We start from the raw sequence: 20,387 nt of genomic DNA on the forward strand, positions 1-20,387 counted from the left end.
GCGGGAATCTGTCAGAGATGGAGCTAGTACCCTGACAACAGGGCATTATTCGCTATTTTCCTCTGCAGCTCTGTTTGTTCTCATTAAAAAAGACTGTAGTTCAGAGGGTGCTTTTAAAGGGGAGTTCCACCCACAATTTCACTTTTTAAATATAAATACCCCTGTAATACACAAGCTTAATGTAGTCTAGTAAAGTTAGTCTGTAAACTAAGGTCCGTTTTGTTAGGTTGTTAGAGCATTTAGTTAGTTTATAATCTAGAAATAGACCGTGGCCATCTTAATTGTGGGCATCATAAAGCCAGACTGTATGACTTCCTGGATTTCAGCCTTGCAGATCTCACACATGCTCAGTGCTGCACAAGCGATGTAATAGGTTTCAGTCAGGTTTCCATAGCAACGGGAGTGTCAGAGGAAGTTGCCGCACCTTCTCTGTGCAAATAGGCTATTTGCAAGGACTACTGGGATACATGATGCCTATGCCAGAAACCCTTGCGAATAGCCTTGTGACTTAATAGCCTAGGCTAATAAGGAGGAGGAAGTAATGAAGGACTACAAAATAAAGATATTTACAAGCTACAAAATAAATAAAAATTGTCCATTCTGAACACTATGAGATTAGGGCATGCAGCACAGACAAACATAAAAAAGTGGGTGGAACTCCACTTTAAGCACTTACATAATAGCAGCACATGCTTTAGATTTTAAAACGTTTTTAAAAGATTAAAACATAATTACACTTTTAGATTTTAAAACGATTTTAAAATGTTAAAATATTAAAATATAATTATATTAAAATAATTTAATTTTAATTTGTAATACTACGTGATCAATATACCAGTATATATAGAGAATGCACAGATCTGTAATAAAGTGGAGAAGCAGATAATGTGACAAGAATCTGGGGTATATTATATCAAACATATACATTATATAGAAATGTATCCATGGTGCTAAATAAATAAATATATTATTGTATCCTTTGTAATATATAAATATATTATTAGTACATATTTTTCCTACTTTATACTGTGAACTAATATACAGTATTTTGTAAATCATATACAGTATATCTATATATATATATATATATATATATATATATATATATATATATATATATATATATATATATATATATATATATATATATGTGTATGTATATGGCATATGAGTTCCTCATACTATACTGTATAAATTAATATCATATGTAAAACATTTATATAGTATACGTATCATTCATACTACATAGATAAACATATTATTAAAAAATATATATATATATATATATATAAAAAAATAGAGATAAAGATATAGATATAGCTATATATATATATATATTTATAAATATGGCCATTGACCGTTAATGTGAATAATTGAATAAATAATTGATTATTATAATGGAAGAATGTGTATAAAACCAAAATGAATATGTACACTGTGTCACAGTGAAAAAAATTAAATAAAAATAGTACTGAAATAAAATCGAGATAGCTGTGCTCAAAATACGTCCACATAAACCATAACCAAAACCATTCAAACTAAAAGTGTTATGTTAATTTCTTGAGTGTTATGTTATCAATAAAAAGTGTACAAATCCATAACAGAACATCCAGTCATGCGAAACATCAGTAAACATAATCCATATGTGCAAAATGAATCAATTATTAAAATAAGTAATTTAAATAATTGACTGATTTTGCACATATGGATTATGTTTAATGGAAGAAGGTGGCCCAGGCTGATAAATGTAAGAATGGTTTAAGGAACATAACAATAAATAATCGGTGTTAACTTGGCCTCCAAATTCTCCAGATCCTGCATACTCTATAGATTATTATGTTGCACAAAATCATATCTGAGATATATCTCCCCTGAACTATATGAATGTATAAATTATTTGAAATCTTTATCTTTTTTTAAGCTGGCCATACACTAGAAGCAATTCATTGAAAATAAAATCTTCAGGAATGTTTGTTTGATTTTCGAATCTTTAGTGGAGCAAAATTCAAAGTCCATTTTCTATCACAGTGACAATAAAATTTAAAGGAGCAAGGTGAAAAAAAATTCTAATAGTAAATGTGTTTTTATGTTTGGGTTAATGCATTAATTACAAAATCAATTGTTAAAGCAGCTAAAATTTTGAAGGACTTCACAATGGCATTCATCAAGTAATGGAACTAATGAGAATTTTCCTATGAATATTTGTTAGGAAATCTACTAGTGTATGACCAGCTTTCCTTTATAAAGATATGAATATTGTGTATCACATTATTTTGGGATCTTTATTAGCAGCATTAAACTCAAAAGCAAACATTCATTATATTTCAAGTTAACGATTTATAGATGTGATGTCTATATTCGTTTCTTTTTTCATGCTTTCTTTCTTTTTTCCTCTGGTATTCCAGCCAGCAGGGCAGTTGTTGTTCACAGCTCAAACTATCTAGCAGAATGTATCTATTTACATGGATGAGACAAACCACTTAACACTGGCAGGCGTGATTAACCACTTCAGCCCCAGAAGGATTTACCCTCTTAAAGGGGTTGTAAAGGTACAATTCCTTCCTTTACCTTAGTGCAGTCCTCCTTCACTTACCTCACCTTATTTCTTCTGAGAAATCCTCACTTCCTGTTCTTCTGTCTGTAACTCCACACAGTAATGCAAGGCTTTCTCCCTGGTGTAAGGTGTCGTGCTTGCCCCCTCCCATGAGGGGGTGAGCAGGAGAGTCAGGCCACTCTCTACGTTGCAGATAGAGAAAGGAGCTCTGTGTTAGTGGACGTCCTGACTCTCCTGTAGTCCAAGGGAGGGGGCGAGCACGACACTCCACACCAGGGAGAAAGCCTTGCATTACTGTGTGAAGTTACAGACAGAAGAACAGGAAGTGAGGATTTCTCAGAAGAAATAAGGATATTTAAAAGCAAAATTGAAGGATGAGGCAAGTGAAGGAGGACTGCACTAAGGTAAAGGAAGCTATTTAGGATTTTTTTTTTTACCTTTACAACCCCTTTAATGACCATACCATTTTTTGTGATACGGCACTGCTTCGCTTTAACTGACAATTGCGCAGTGGTGTGAAGTTATACCCAAACAAAATTGATGTTTTTTTTTCCCCACAAATAGAGCTTTCTTTTGGTGGTATTCGATCACCTCTGCAGTATTTATTTTTTGCACTATAAACAAAAAAAGAGCCTCAATTTTGAAAAAAAAATACAATATTTTTTACTTTTTGCTATATACTAAATATCCCCCCATAAAATACAAAAAAATGAATCTCTTCCTCTGGTTAGGCCGATATGTATTCTTCTATATATTTTTGGTAAAAAAATCGCAATAAGCGTATATTGATTGCTTTGCGCAAAAGTTATAGTGCCAGATCCTCAAAAGAGATACTCCGACTTAAGTGCTGTTCAGTCTGTGTGTAACTTTGGAAACGATCCTCAAAAGGCTTTTTCCAAAGTTACACAGAAGATCCGGCATGTGTAATTGATTTACACTGCCTAATTTTAGGATGCAGTACCGCATCCGCCGCTGGGGGCATTTCGAGTCGAAATGCCGTTGCTAGTATGCAAATTAGCACTTAAGGCGATCCACAAAGCTTTCTAGCTTCTTTTTTGCGCCGTAAGTGTTATTTTGCAAGTGTAAAATTAGGGCTCGTTTTACAAAGTGTAAAGTTAGTCACATCTTGTAAAGGCCCATTGCAGCGACGGCATTTGGTATGCTTTCCCGAGGGAGAACTCCACGTCAATTTGTAAAAACAAAACCGGCATGGGTTCCCCCCCAGGAGCATACCAGGCCCTTAGGTCTGGTATGGGTTGTAAGGGGACCCCCCCTACGCCGAAAAATTGACGTAGGGGGTCCCCCTACAATCCATACCAGACCCGTATCCAAAGCACGCTACCCGGCCGGCCAGGAATGGGAGTGGGGACGAGCGAGCGCCCCCCCCCCTCCTGAGCCGTGCCAGGCCGCATGCCCTCAACATGGGGGGGTTGGGTGCTCTGCGGCAGGGGGGCGCACTGCGGGCCCCCCCCACCCCAGAGCACCCTGTCCCCATGTTGATGAGGACAGGACCTCTTCCCGACAACCCTTGCCATTGGTTGTCGGGGTCTGCGGGCGGAGGCTTATCGGAATCTGGGAGTCCCCTTTAATAAGGGGGCCCCCAGATACCGGCCCCCCACCCTAAGTGAATGGATATGGGGTACATCGTACCCCTATCCATTCACCTGGAGGAAAAAAGTAAAAGTTAATAAACACACAACACAAGGCTTTTTAAAATAGTTTATTATTCTGCTCCGGACGCCCCCCCTGTCTTCGTTATTAGCTCAATTACCAGGGGGGGCTTCTTCTTCCGCTCTCCGGGGGTCTTCTTCCACTCTCCGGGGGTCTTCCGCTCTCCGGGGGGCTTCTCCGGACTCCGGGGGGCTTCTTCCATCTTCTCCCCTCTTCCGCTCTTGACTCGGCGAACCCCGGTTCTTCTGCAGCTCTCCGGTGCCTTCTTCTTCAGCGCTGGCTGCCTGCTATGTTTGTGTGTTAGCTCGATTTCAAACAGGCAGCCGGCGCGGTCTTCTGTGGCGTCAGGGTCTTCTCTTCCTTTCTTCCGATGTTGCCTCGTCGCCTGTTGTCGCTGTAATGATGGAAGCGCGCCTTGCATCACATTTATATAGGCATCACCATCCCATCATGCTCCGGCAGGTACCCACGTGGTGGGTGCACGTGGGTAGGCACCCACCACGTGGGTACCTACCGGAGCATGATGGGACGGTGATGCCTATATAAATGGGATGCAAGGCGCGCTTCCATCATTACAGCGACAACAGGCGACGAGACAACATCGGAAGAACAGAAGACCAGAAGACCCTGACGCCACAGAAGACCGCGCCGGCTGCCTGTTTGAAATCGTGCTAACACACAAACATAGCAGGCAGCCAGCGCTGAAGAAGAAGGCACCGGAGAGCTGCAGAAGAACCGGGGTTCGCCGAGTCAAGAGCGGAAGAGGGGAGAAGATGGAAGAAGCCCCCCGGAGTCCGGAGAAGCCCCCCCGGAGAGCGGAAGACCCCCGGAGAGTGGAAGAAGACCCCCGGAGAGCGGAAGAAGAAGCCCCCCCTGGTAATTGAGCTAATAACGAAGACAGGGGGGGCCTCCGGAGCAGAATAATAAACTATTTTAAAAAGCCTTGTGTTGTGTGTTTATTAACTTTTACTTTTTGCCTACAGGTGAATGGATAGGGGTACGATGTACCCCATATCCATTCACTTAGGGTGGGGGGCCGGTATCTGGGGGCCCCCTTATTAAAGGGGACTCCCAGATTCCGATAAGCCTCCGCCCGCAGACCCCGACAACCAATGGCAAGGGTTGTCGGGAAGAGGTCCTGTCCTCATCAACATGGGGACAGGGTGCTCTGGGGTGGGGGGGCCCGCAGTGCGCCCCCCTGCCCCAGAGCACCCAACCCCCCCATGTTGAGGGCACGCGGCCTGGCACGGCTCAGGAGGGGGGGGGGGGCGCTCGCTCGTCCCACTCCCTTCCTGGCCGGCCGGGTAGCGTGCTTTGGATACGGGTCTGGTATGGATTGTAGGGGGACCCCCTACGTCAATTTTTCGGCGTGGGGGGGGTCTCCTTACAACCCATGCCAGACCTAAGGACCTGGTATGCTCCTGGGGGGGGAACCCATGCCGGTTTTTTCTTTGAAAATTGGCATGGAGTTCTCCCTCAGGAATGCATGCCGCTGTCATTTTTTTTTTCCCCGACGCAACTTTAAGCCGTCGCGATCCTCAAAACTCGGCGTAACGTAACTTCGCGCATGCGCAGTACGGCCGACGCGCATGCGCAGTACGGCCGCCGCGGGAGCGCGCCTCATTTAAATGGGACTCGCCCCATTTGAATAGGAACGCCTTGCGCCGGCGGAATTTTAGTTACACAGCCTGAAATTTCTAGATAAGTGCTTTGTGGATCAGGCACTTAGGTAGAAACTTTAAGCCAGTGTAACTTAAATTGGATTTTTTAAGTTACGTCAGGTTTTTGTGGATCTGGCCCATAGTGTCTACAAAATAGAATGTTTATTATAATTTTTTTTTTTTTACTAGTGATGGCAGCGATCTGTGTTTTTAACTGACAATTGCACAGTTGTGTGAAGTTGTACCCCAACAAAATTGATGTTTTTTTTTCCAGACAAATAAAGCTTTCTTTTGGTGGCATTTGATCACCTCTGCAGTATTTATTTTTTGCGCTATAAACAAAAAAAGAGCGTAAATTTTGAAAAAAAAAGTAATGGGCCAGATTCTCCTACAAGTGCGGCGGCGTAACGTATGTCATTTACGTTACACCGCCGTAAGTTTTAAGCGCAAGTGCTTGATTCACAAAGCACTTGCCTGTAAACTTGCGGCGGCGTAGCGTAAATCAGTCTGGCGCAAGCCCGCCTAATTCAAATGGGGCGTGTATCATTTAAATTAGGCGCGTTCTCGTGCCGAACGTACTGCGCATGCTCCGATTTGAAATTTCCCGCCGTGCTTTGCGCGAAATGACGTCGCACCGGCGTATTCTTTTGAACGGCGACGTGCGCTACATCCTTTCATATTCACGGACGACTTACGAAAAAATAAATAATTAAAATTCGACGCGGGAACGACGGCCATACTTTAACATGGGCAGTCTAAATATAAGCCACGAAATAGCAGCTGCAACTTTACGCCGGGAAAAGCCGACTAGCGACGACGTAAGAGAATGCGACGAATGCGCGTACCTTCGTGAATCGCCGTAAACAGCTAATTTGCATACCCGACTCGGAAAAACGACGCAAACTCCACCCAGCGGGCGCAGAAGAAATACACCTACGATCCGAAGGCGTACGAAGCCGTACGCCTGTCGGATCGAAGCCAAAAGCCGTCGTATCTTGGTTTGAGGATTCAAACTAAAGATACGACGCAGCAAATTTGAAAATACGCCGGCGTATCAGTAGATACTCCGGCGTATTTCCTCTGTGAATCTGGCCCAATATTTTTAACTTTTTGCTATATAATAAATATCCCCCCAAAAAATATTAAAAAAATAATCTCTTCCTCAGTTTAGGCCAGATATTTTTGGTAAAAAAAATTGCAATAAGCGTATATTGATTGCTTTGCACAAAAGTTATAGCTTCTACAAAATGGCATTTTTATCATATTTTTTTTTTACTAGTGATGGCAGCGATCTGTGATTTTTATTGGGACTGCGACGTTGCGGCTGACAGATCGGACACTTTTGACACTTTTTTGCGACCATTACCCTTGGTGTGTGTTGATGGGCGGCGTATTACAACCACTTTAATACTGCTTTAACTTTCTTAGTACACGAGAGGTTATGTACAGTATTTTTGTATTCAGTCAGCTTTGCTCTATTTGTGGTGGGTCAAATGAAGATTGTGCAATTTTAAGATTAGGCTTAAAACTATTTACTAGATCACATTTTTACATGTGTTTGAATTATATAGTGCTATATAATGTTGTATGCGGCACTCTACGGTTCTACTTTAAAATCAAGCTCAATGTTTGTGTGTGGATTTCTTCAGTCCTTGAAAAAGACTAACCATCAGTCTGTGCAATTTTTATGAGGCTAAGTGGGATGACATTTAATGACATTTATCGTACAATCAGAGGATGAAAACTGAATTGTATGAAGAGATTGTAACATACGACTTGCTATTGAGAAAGATCAGGTCTACTAAATAAAGACATATGCATGGAAAACAGCAAACGACAGTTGTGCAGTGTGCATTTAGGCCAAACTCATTATGTTAGTCCTTTCATTTGCTCAGCAACAACACAAGGGCACTCTGCGAAGGGCCATTTTTGTTAAGCGAGTCGTTTTGCTGCACAGTGCTAGCTTATCATTTTAGTAATATTTTGGGAATTGGCCGTACTGTTACCCTACAAGGCAGCGCGGTAGCCGTCTTCAGCAAAGATCTACTTCCAGCACCCAGCTTGGCCTATTTACTCAGCGGGGGATCGTACTGTTGTTTGTAATCAACTCAAATTATCTCAAACGCTTTGATAAAACCATTGCTATTTGTGTGTTTAACCTTGAGTTTTTAAATTATTTTCTATGAACGTAGGGAATGACAGTCAAACAGTACCTCCTGCAGAACTGATCTTTACAAGTATCAGGCTTTCCCCAGAGCCCAGTTTATCGGCTACAGCAGAGAGCACTTCCTTCACCGAGGCTGCCACTTGCACACGAATGGTGGTGTACGTGTGATCAATGCAGTACACCTTGAACAGAACTGTTAGGAAACAATAAAAAACACAATTTAATAAAGGAACAGAAAATATACAAAATAACCACATTACAAATTTAAATATGATATCAAAATGATACAAAAAAAAATTAAAACAGAATATAAGTTGTATCTACAGCCAAAACTGTGTGCCCAGTAGGCAGATATATTTTATGTGTCTTGGGGACCACCATCAAAGGTATTGACGGTGAAGGAAAACCCAAAATGTGGCATTGTCACCAGAACAGGAATAAAGGGGAAGACAATAAGGCCGCGTACACACGGTCGAACATGTCCGCTGAAACTGGTCCGCGGACCAGTTTCCGCTGACATGTCCGACCATGTGTATGGCCTAGCGGACAGGTTTCCAGCGGACAAAAGTTTATTCGCAAGCAAATAACTTGTCCGCTGGAAACATGTCCGTCGGACATGTCCGATGGTTAGTACACCTAATCGGACATGTACGCTGGTTATGACGTGTAACCAGCGTCCCAAAATCCCGCGCATGCGTCAAATTGATTCGACGCATGCGTGGAAGCATTGCACTTCCGTGTTTGAGAACGTCGGTGTCTTCTACGTCACCGCATTCTCTGTCCGCGGGGATTTTGGTCTGATGGTGTGTACACACATCAGACCAAAAGCTCCCAGGAGACATGTCCGATGAAAACGGTCCGCGGACCGTTTTCATCGGACATGTCTCCTCGTGTGTACGGGGCCTAAGAGGGGATTTTCCTCACTTTGGAAAGCTTTCTACCTCCTTTTTGTTGGGTCTACAGGACAGGAAATGAAGGAAAATCTCTCCATATGAAATAATAAAAAAATAACCTGACAAGGGTTCAGCACATTCCATACTTCATTCAACCAATCCAGTGATTTGCACAACTCAAGCTTGAAGGACGTTAGACTTATTTCCTGGTTAAGATTTGTGTCTTCCCATAAAAATTCTATTTGTCCAACCTCATCACTGGGCAGTGAATTTGTATCACCAGCTTTGTCCAATGAGCAAGAAACTGAACCAGGAGGTAGCAGAGGGACCATATTGAATAGCAGATGTGTGAGTATCACAAGAATGGTGGGTGAAAGTGTCAAGCGTTTTTTAGTAAAGCAGTAAATATGATTAATAGACCTTTTTTCAGGAATTCCACTTAAAGTATAAGTACAGGATTTTTTATATTGCTGAACGGAGAAGGGACCTTTAAAAGAATACCAGTAATTCAAAACAAACTGAATGCACTGGTATCCAAAACCACTTTCCATGTTGTATATCTTTAGAAATTCAGTGGCACGGTCTCCCTTTCATACATCCTAGAGAAAAAAAAGGGCGGGAGTTATTGGGACTTTGAATGAGGCTGTAGACACGGTGTAGGAAAAGTAGGAAACATGTACAGATTTATTGGCTCTGTGTTTTAATTGTTGGTTTCAGGGTACGCCCAGGGCTGTCTTTGTGTCTGTCACTTGGGGAGCTGTGATGCACCCAGTGTGCCCCCCTCCCGCCGTCTCTCCACCCGGCCCCCCTTTGGGGTCACCGGGTGTGCGGTGGTGTGGTTGGTGTGCTCGACGCATCGGCGTCACGCATCCCGCCCAGCGTGTGACGTCATGTTCCGACGTCAGGGTGCTGGGCGTGTGTTTGTCCGTCCATGACGGTCAGCGAGGAGGTGAACTCTGCCTGTGAGTGGGTTTCCGCCCACCTCGGAGTCCCTCCCTGTCTGTACCGTGCTCACGTGACGATGGTGTCAGCCAGCGTGCATCCTTGTGGACGGCTATATCTGGCTTCCCTGCAACACAGTTTAGCTGCTACTAATTGGAGACGCCATAGCACACGACTTTACTCCACCACCTTCCTCCCCTGGCTGAGACTCTAGGATGTCTAGACACACTGGGGCAGATTCAGATAGAGATACGATGGCGTATCTCCTGATACGCCGTCGTATCTCTGAGATCTGACGGTCGGATCAATGCGGCTGATTCATAGAATCAGGTTCCGCATAGATCTCCCTAAGATCCGACAGGTGTAAGTGACTTACACCGTCGGATCTTAGGCTGAATTCTCCCGCTGGCCGCTAGGTGGCGTTTCGTTTTTTACACGCAACGAATAAGCAAATGAGGATTTCCGCCGATTCAGAAACGAACGCCCGCCCGTCGCTTTTTTTTTACGTCGTTTGCCTTCGGCTTTTTCCGGCGGATAGTTACCCCTGCTATATGCGGCGTATCCTATGTTAAGTATGGCCGTCGTTCCCGCGCCGAGTTTTGAATTTTTACGTCGTTTGCGTAAGTCGGTCGCGAATACAGATGGACGTAATTTAGGTACACGTCTAAACCAATGACGTCCTAGCAACGTCATTTGGAGCAATGCACGCTGGGAAATTTAGCCGGGACGCGTTTGTTTTAAATAGTAAACTCCCCCTAGCCGCGGAATTTGAATACCGCCGGGGGATTAACGACCCGCCGGCGCAACTTTAGAGGCAAGTGCTTTCTGAATACAGCATTTGCCTCAAAAACTTGCGCTGGCGGATCGTAAATAAGATAGATTACGCGGATCTAATGATCCGCTGATCTATCTGGATCTACCCCACTGTGAATATATACATTTTTTCCTTTAGACTCCTCCTGGCAACCACCAGTGTTTTACCGCCGGTTCTAATACGAATATCATCAACTTGCTATCTGTGCCTGCGGGGGGGCCTTGTAGTGCGCCCTGCCAGTTTGCGCCTGTATGGTACCTCAGCTCCCTTGACGGACTAGATTATTGGCCGTGGCTCCATACCCACCACTCTTATCACACTGTTTCCATGTAGGTTCCCCAGATGGGCCTCACTACCTCATCTTTTTTTTATGTAACTATCAAACCAGACCACGTAATGCTACTTTATTATATATCTTATAGATATCCCTAAGCATCAGCCCCTGATGAGTGTCTTATGCACACGAAACGCGTCGGACAACACGGATGCAGATATCAATAATCCTTCTACCGGTCAACATTATACTCTTTGGTTCTAATGGTTTTTAACAACACCATTTATATTATTTTTTGTTTTTATGCTTGTTGCTACCTAGATGATATTTGTATATATGGAAAACTCATTTTAAATGTATTCATCCTACAACACAGACCACCATGTGTCGCTTGGCTATACACTGTTGTACCCCTGTTGCTTGTATTATATATGCACATATTCCATGTGTGTTTTAATATTTAGAAATGATATGCACTACAATGTTGTTTCTTCAAGGTGATGTCTGTTTATGTGATGTGTCATGCATTTTTTTGATCAATAAATCTGTACATGTTTCCTACTTTTCCTACACCATGTCTACAGCCTCATTCAAAGTCCCAATAACTCCCGCCCTTTTTTTTCTCTTGAATTTGGGATGGAGGTGCACTACATATGTGCCTCATTTAAAGTCCCGCCCTTTCCCTTGTTTCCAGATTTCATACATCCTGGTTCTATTTTTGCTCCCTATGCAGTTTGGGCTCCTTATTCCTGTCTTGGTGTGTTCTTATTCCTCATACTGCTATCCACAAAATATAAATACAGTAAAGTCAAAAAAAGGGAAAGGGGCCAACTCAAAATGTCTAAAGCAGGTGTGTAGACCTGGAATCTCAAGCGTAACTATCAGAGCCCCTCAAGAGATAAAGGAAGCCATTGGGTGGTTTGACATGGCAGCATTTACCAAACACTGAAGCATCAGTGGGTTGAATTACATTCATTGAAGCCCAACTCTAGCTTCTAAATAAAAATAATGCCTAAATTCCCCCCAAAGATGCAGCATTAGTGGCTATACCCAACGTCTCCTTTTTGCTGTCACCTATGGAAAGTCTGAGTCCAGTGGCTGCTATTCTGCCTCTGGGTTGAAGTCTGCATACAAGGCAGTCATGGCCCCATCCACCGTAGTCCACCGGGCTAGCCATCAACCAGGCTGTGTGTGCGTATTTTTCCTTTGCCCACAGGATGCTGACTCACGTGAAGGGCCACTTGGATTTTTTTTTTTTTTTTTACGTAGAAGGGTATTTAAAAAAAGGTAGTACAATATTTAGGGAGGAAAGGGAGAAGGATTTGTTATTTTTATTTGTAGGTGAAATATAATCCTCACACATGTTGTTACAGAACACAGGATCCTGCCCGTCTTCTCATCTGCCACCATTCTGAACACATTTTAGATTATTCCGAAAATGGGTCACAGGTGACCCAGGGTCAGTGAACATGGTACTAATTGATATGTTCTTAAAAAAAGCTGACTTTTTTTTTTGGAAAACCGAAACCGTTAATTGAAATTTTTTGGGATAGATAGGAATTAAAACACTTGTCAGGTTTTTAATGCTGTCTGTGCCTGCGTTAGAAGGATTCACCCTCTCTATTTGTCCTGAAGTGTGAAAGTGAAACACAAATTTTGGGTTGTTGCCAGAACAGGAATAAAGGGGGCACTAGTTCTGGTGACCCAGTGAACAACCAGGATTTCCTTTACTATAGAGAGAGTTCTCCCAATTCATGTATTGGTTATGGGACAGGAAGTCAAGGGAAATCCCCCCCCCCCCCAATAAGACACAGATGGCAAAAAAAAAAAAACTGACAGGGGTATAACTCTTATTCACTCTATCCAAAAAAAAAAAAAATAACATTTGCATTTCATTGTACTTTAATTGAAACAAACAAAATAACAATATTAACCACTAGAGGCCCACGCTATAGCCGAATGACGGCCACAGCACGGACCTAAAAAATCCGGGAGGCCGTCAATAGACGACCTCCCTTTGCACACGCACGCCCCCTGCAGGGCGTGCTGTGATCACCGAATCACTGAGACTCGGTCCCGGTCCCGGCCCCTTACCATGTGATCAGCTGTCAGCCAATGACAGCTGATCACATGATGTAAACAAAGGATCGGTAATCTGTTTTTTTCTCCTCTCGCTGACAGTGTGAGGAGAAAAAAAAAACGATCACCGGCTTGTGTACAAGGGACATCGGTCCTGAAGAAGAGGCAATTCTGCCTCATCTGTGCCCACCTGCCATTGCCACCTGACACCTGTGCCAGTGCCACCTGCCATTGCCACCTGCCAGTGCCCACAGTGCCACCTATCAATGCCCATGAGTGCCACCTATCAATGTCCACAAGTGGCACCTATCAATGCCCACCACTGCCAATCAGTGCCTCATCTGTGCCACCTAGTAATGCTTCCTATCAGTGTAACCTACGAGTGCTGATCAGTGCCCATTATTGCCACCCATCAGAGCCCATTACTGCCACCCATCAGTGCCCATCACTGCCACCCATCAGTGCCACCTACCAATGCCACCTATTAGTGCCACTTCTCAGTGCCCACCAATGTCACCTATCAATGCCCTTCAGTGCCACCCATCAGTGCCACCTCTCAGTATCACGTCTCAGTGGCTACCAGTGCTGCCTATCAGTGCCCAGTGCCCACCAGTGCTGCCTATCAGTGCCCACCAGTGCCACCTTATCAGTGCCCATCAATGCAGCCCATCTGTGCCCATCGGTGCAGCCCATCAGTGCCCATCAGTGCAGCCTCATCAGCTACATCAACGAAGAAGAAAAATTACCTGTTTGCAAAATACCACCAAAAGAAAGCTCTATTTGTGGAAAAAAATGATAAACATTTCATTGGGGTACAGTGTTGCATGACCGCGCAATTGTCATTCAAAGTGTGAAAGCGCTGAAAGATGAAAATTGGTCTGGGCAGGAGGGGGGTTTAAGTGTCCAGTAAGCAAGTGGTTAACTAGCTAAATGTCAGCAGGTAGATCCAACATATGAAATAAAACAGAATCAGAATAACATTTTGGCACTGCCTGCAGATCTAGTAAAATCTTGAATTATTTGAAATGTTATCATTTCAGAAAAACACTCTAGAATCTGTTAAGCATCATCTTCAGATATTGCACTGAAGAGTGTATTGTCCGGTTCTAAAACAACAGGTATTATATCTCTTTTTAAGCGAAAACTGTATATGATTCCCCAGTAAAGCTGAAGAGAGGTGATCTGACCGTTTACAATAGAAGCAGTTCTTGCTCTATGACTCATGAACCATTGATACAGAAAGAAAAAACAATTTACAAGTAAACTGACCCGGAACAACAAGAGGCTCAGCTCTGAAAATAGTTTATTGCCACATGAAACAGCCATTTAACCAACCAATTTTCTTCCTCGTTACTTTTACACTTTGACCTCTGCAAAGGTAATTCACCCTATCATGTCCCCCTCTGCTAAAACAATACAATGGAATATGAAAGTCAGTATAGCAAAAGTAACAGGTGTCAACCCGAATCTCCAACTCAGTGGAAAGCTTGAGTAGAACCCTTAAAGCATACTTTCCTGCTTATAACCTTCTTCACACCAAGAATTTTTTATTTTTTTTATATGGTTATATGTACTGTGGTACTACTGTCTATTCTACCCCAAAATCCCCCCCAAAAAATGTCAAAATTCGACGCGGGAACGACGGCCATACTTAACATGGCAAGTCTAACTATACGCCGCAAAAAAGCAGCTTTAACTATATGACGGAAAAAGCCGACTAGAGACGACGTAAGAGAATGCGACGGCCGCGCGTACGTTCGTGGATCGTCGGAAATAGCTAATTTGCATACCCGACGCGAAAAACGACGTGAACGCCACCCAGCGGACGCCAAAGTAATGCATCTTAGATCCGAAGGCGTACGAGGACGTACACCTGTCGGATCTAACCCAGATGCCGTCGTATCTTGGTTTGAGGATTCAAACCAAAGATACGACGCGGGTAATTTGAAAGTACGCCGGCGTATCAGTAGATACACCAGCGTACTCGCTCTGAGGATCTGCCCCTATTTCTTTCAGGAAAGGTTTATTTTAGAGGAAAATTTCAAGTAACTATATGGTTATCAGGCAATACAAAAGTTCTCTTTTTATAGTTCCCTAAATAATTTTTTTGACTAACCAAAGTTATAATGGAATTAGGGGTGAGCTTTGGGTTTGGGTTGACTATGAATCACCCGCTGTAAATCCAACTTTAATCATGTCATCCAGTGATGTACTGTAGATCCAACACCAATCACCATGAGTGACACCCCTGATAACCTGCTGTTATGCCTCACATTTGTCCTACCACTACTCCTGTTGCAAATGACAATCCACAGCCAGCCACAACAACCCTTCCGGGGATCTCCATTGGCATCACTTACCAAAAATCTTGTAAGGATTTTGACCATGCTTTGGATTTTGAGGGGGACTCCATGCCATTTTTTTACAAACAGTAAAGTAGTTTTATTTTTTCCTAAATGTCACTTTTGTAGGGGGGATACATTGTACAACTGCAATTGAAAATATATGTATACGTTTAAGGAAACCCCCAAGCATGGCAATGAAGGAAATGTATTTTTAATTTTAAGCAGCAGTAAGACCAGCTCCTTGATGAACAGTATTATTTTATTTTTTATTTTTGTTTGCATTGGTATATGTTCAAGCTACACATGATTTTTTTTAACAAAAGCTTACAAAATAGCAGTAAATAAGATGAGTAAAAAATAACAAGATTCAGCTTCCATGGGTCTCAATGGGGTTCAGGCTTTTTTCCAGGGTTTATGGATTTCCTGTTGGGTTTGGCAAACAACAAGCGAACCAAACTTTGCTCGATTCACTCATCCCTTAATGGGATATATGATGAAGAACACAAGAAAGAGTCATTTGTCATTACCTTCCCCAGACACCCTTCTCTGTCAGGTAGCATATGTTAATGCTATAGACAACCCAAGGCAGTTTAATAAGTGATCTTTGCTCTGAATTCACAGTATAATTGCAATATAACTAGGTGTTACTTAACAGCCTTCTAAATTCTCCAAAGTCCAAATCCACCTGCCCATATTTATACAAATGAAGAAAGAGCACACAAGCTCTTTTATTAAGATAAAATCAAGTAAAAAAGGTGCACTTACAAACATGTACAGATACAAGCATTGGGATCCCTAGCTGAGGCTCCCACTGTGATATGGGCTCCGAGCCAGGCTTGCTGCAGGCACATCGGGGGGCTGGATGTGGATGTCAGCATGCAGCCACTGACAAGCTACACGCTTACTGCCCTCACTCTCAGGAGGCTCGCCAGCCAAGGCAAAGCCAGTACCACCCTCACTGACATGTGACTTGGAAGATCAACAGCTGATGGGAGACGCTAGTGGTTGCCAGGACAATGCGTTTCAGAGGGAGTGGCCTAATTCTTCAGGACCTGAAGGAGGCCACGCCCTCTGAAATGCACTTAGAGCGCATATCATAGAGAGAGCCTCGGCTTTGGATCTCAATTCTAGTATATGCACCATTTTTACTTGATTTTATCTTAATAAAAGAGCCTTTGCGATTTCTCTTCCTTTGTATTTCTACAGCCCTCAGTGTCCAAATGATCTAAAGAGCTGCAGGGTGGTATAAAAAAAGGAGACTTAACCCTTTCTAAGATGGACTGACTTAATGGTCTGTTTGCTGCCCCTGTCTATAGATCACTTTGGACTTTAGCGCAATTACTGAATTTTGTGTTCTTTTCTCTGCTGCTCATATTTACGCAGGTGAAATCAAAAAGGAAAGGTTTTATTTAGGTAACATGAAAATCCAAACAAAGGGACTGACCCTTTTATTTTTAGGATAAAACAAGTTAAACAGAGTAAGGAGTAAAACAAAAAAATAGACAAAGACAAAAAAAGCAAAAAATACAAATCTTATTAAAAAAAAACCTACGTTCATCCGTGCTTCGTATTGGCTGTCGCTTCTGTAGTCTTTCATCCCCAGTGCTGAACTGCCGCAAAAGCACTTTGTGCTGTCAATCAAACAAAAGTTACTTCAAACTGGTATTCGTATTCCTCTTTGAAGGTGTTTGCCAGACACAATTAGAGCTACATGCTGTTTAAATTAACCCAAATATCTAAAGTCTGCAAGCAAATTTGGATATTACTTAAAATGCCTTCACGAAATTGGTATCCTTGCATCCAGTCAGATTTGACCTTTATTGTGGTATATGTTAATTTTCATGTGACTAATAGGCTCATGATTATGCATTCTAGTCTTGGAGTAGGTAACCAAATATTGTTGAATGTGTTCACTTCTGTTGGATGGGGGACCTAAAGAGGAACCAGGCAAACAGCTACACAGTTAATGTAGGTTCCCCATTCAACAGAATTGAACATACTGTACAAAATGTGGTTATCTGCTCAAAGACTAGAGTTCTTAATTAAAAGTTAATATATTAGCCAAAGGACCTTAAATTCTGTTCAGCCAGTCTTATGATTTATAGTCATCTGCCATTCTGCATAGCAAGTTAGGTAACACACCTTTTTCCTGTTTCAGTAATGCAACTTCCTTTGGCACCTCTCTGTTTTAAGTCTGCTAACTGGACAGCAAATCAATATAACCACTTCTCTCCAATTCAGGAAAGTTGTCCAGGAAAATATAAAGCAGATCTAAAAAGTAGTAAAGCTGAACAATGAAGTAGTAAAGCTGAACAAAGGAGTAAAGCTGAGTCAGGAAGAATGAGTGCAGCATACAAGTGGCTGAAAAAACAAATCTTTTGGTAGTATCCTTTGGTAAGAAAAACTGTAAACATGTACTTTATGCACATATTTGCAGATTTCTCTTTACGTTACCATCTATTACATTTAGATTGTGTAAACATGTAATTGTTACTACAATGTTACTAATGGTATTTTTTAAAATTTCTTTCAAAACTGTGCTTTGCACAAGCCTGACAAACTTAGACTGAACAGACACGATGATGAAAATTTCTCATGTATCCCTACTGGACCTTTAATTTAATAAAAAGTCTCACTGAGCAAAAGGGAAGCTTGAAAGGCAGGAAGAGGCGTTGCCAAGCCTAAATTTTTCACATCATGTAAAAAAAAAAAATCCAAGATGTGCGTATAACTTAAGTTGGCTACAGTATATCTCAAAAATTGTAAAAATTTAACTTTAATGAAACAGAAAAAATGTCTATTGTGCTGTGATGAATACAAAAAAAAACAATACAAAAATCTACTCACACCTCAGCCCCCATTCCCTATATAGTAGTTGTTATAGTTGTTTAGCACAAGACCAACTACCATATCCATCAACATTTCAGAGAGCACGGTCTCAGGCCCTGTACACACGACCGAGTTTCTTGGCAGAATTCAGCCAGAAACTCGATCGGAGCCGTATTCTGCCGAGAAACCCGGTCGTGTGTACACTTTTGGCCGAGAAAACCGACAAGGAACTCGTCGAGCCAAATAGAGAACATGTTCTCTATTTCCTCGTTAGTCAATGGGGAAGCTTGGCTCGCCGAGATCCTCGGCGGCTTCACAAGGAACTCGACGAGCAAAACGATGTGTTTTGCCCGTCGAGTTTCTCGGACGTGTGTACGGGGTCTCAGAAATCGAGACACGTTTCTAATATACAGTATATGCTAATGGTGATCTTATAGTTCACAGTGAATGGCTGAAAAAACTACCAGCTGGTATCTGGTCTTTCCTGCTTACAACCTTCTTCACACCAAGAATTTTTTATTTATTTTTATATGCTTATATGTACTGTGGTACTACTGTCTATTCTACCCCATCCAATTTATGTGCTGTATTATGTTAGTTGGTATTGGATAATTTCAGGTCTGAAGTACATTTGTTCTTATATTGTATATAACGCACTTTATTGAGGAAATATTCAAAAGAAAAAAGGTACTCACTTTCTTCTGTTTTCCGTCTTCAGATCTGCAAAGTAGAAATGGTTGAGGTTATTTTACTGGAAACAACACACTGCAATAAAGTAATAATGATACGTTACATTGCGAGACTGGAAATTCTATGGATTTAAATAAAAAATAAAAAAAAACCCTGTGCAAGGATGGCTTTAGATGACACACAGTAACAGGAATCAGAATAAGTCATCTCTTATCCACTGAATGGATCATGTTGCCACTCATGAACTGCCCCTATTTCTATACAAACAGTCCCTGAGTTACAAACATATGACTTACATATGACTCCTCCTTAAGAACGGAGGCAGCGTGGCATCACGCTGGTACTTGAAATTGCTGGGCAACAATCTTGCTGCTCACCACATGCCACCTACTGTCCGACGGACTTGTCAGCCAGTGTCAATTTTGGCATCAAATTTTCGATTTAGTTTTATAGTCTTTTGACTAAAATGCCATTTTAGTTTTAGTCCCATTTTAGTCATCTGCAATTTTTTTCGTTTTAGTCATATTTAGTTGACTAAAATCGGCAGTAAATTCTAGTCAGCTAAAGTCGAATTGGTTTAGTTAAATTGTAATGCATTATTTAAGCATTTCTCAAGAATTTCCAAACTTATTATATACTCCTGGAGTAAAAAAAATCTAATATGTTATTATTTATGGTACTATGGTTTGAACAAACTCACAGACACAGATTTAGCCACTCTGGGATGGTCTAAGGAGGCCTGTAATGCTGCACAGTGCCCTGGACAGTGGTCTGAGGAGTCATGTAATGCACACAGTGCCCTGGACAGTGGTCTGAGGAGGCCTGTAATGCACAGTGCTCTGGACAGTGGTCTGAGGAGGCCTGTAATGCACAGTGCTCTGGACAGTGGTCTGGAGAAGGCCTGTGATGCTGCACAGTGCTCTGGACAGTGGTCTGAGAAATTCCTGTAATGCACACAGTGCTCTGGACAGTAGTCTGATGAGGCCTGTAATGCACACAGTACACTGGACGGTGGTCTGAAGGGAGGCCTGTAATGTACATATGTTCACAGTGCTCTGCTCTGGATAGTTGGGACTCTCTTTGGGAAGCCTGTAAAGGACTATGCTGCTTTGGACGGTTGTCTGCTGGGAGTGGAAGCACTCGCGGGCTCTACACAGGCGGAGCTTTGTGAAAACCAGAAGTTCACAAGGGTAAACGTCCCTCCCTCACATTTTCGCTTTGTATTTGTTTGGTAACGAAAATGTTATTGATTTTTGTCATAGTTTTCATCAGATTTTGTTTTCGTCGCTGTGAAAAGGCCACTGACAGAAAACTTGACGAAAATGTTTATGTTGACAAAATTAACACTGCTGTGTCAGCAATCCCACATCACTGCATGGCCAGTTAACCCCCCCCCCCCCCATGCTATCCAAAAAACGTAAAAATGATTTTCTGGCTGAAGTTGCACTTAAAAAATGTACCTGTTCCA

At 42.3% G+C, this 20,387-nt stretch overlaps 1 protein-coding gene across 1 annotated transcript in view; it reads right to left on the minus strand.

Moving 5' to 3' along the window:
• Positions 1 to 20,387, minus strand: part of RAPGEF4 (Rap guanine nucleotide exchange factor 4) — a 198,463-nt gene that overhangs the window by 88,425 nt on the left and 89,651 nt on the right. The window contains exons 16-18 of the mRNA XM_040358501.1: positions 18,925 to 18,949; positions 16,953 to 17,031; positions 8,100 to 8,246 (exon numbers count right to left, since the gene is read on the minus strand). Coding sequence (XP_040214435.1) covers positions 8,100 to 8,246; positions 16,953 to 17,031; positions 18,925 to 18,949 — 251 coding nt within the window. The remainder of the gene's footprint in view (positions 1 to 8,099; positions 8,247 to 16,952; positions 17,032 to 18,924; positions 18,950 to 20,387) is intronic.

This window comes from Rana temporaria, chromosome 6 (assembly GCF_905171775.1).
Source record: "Rana temporaria chromosome 6, aRanTem1.1, whole genome shotgun sequence".
Taxonomy (NCBI): Eukaryota; Metazoa; Chordata; class Amphibia; order Anura; family Ranidae; genus Rana; species Rana temporaria.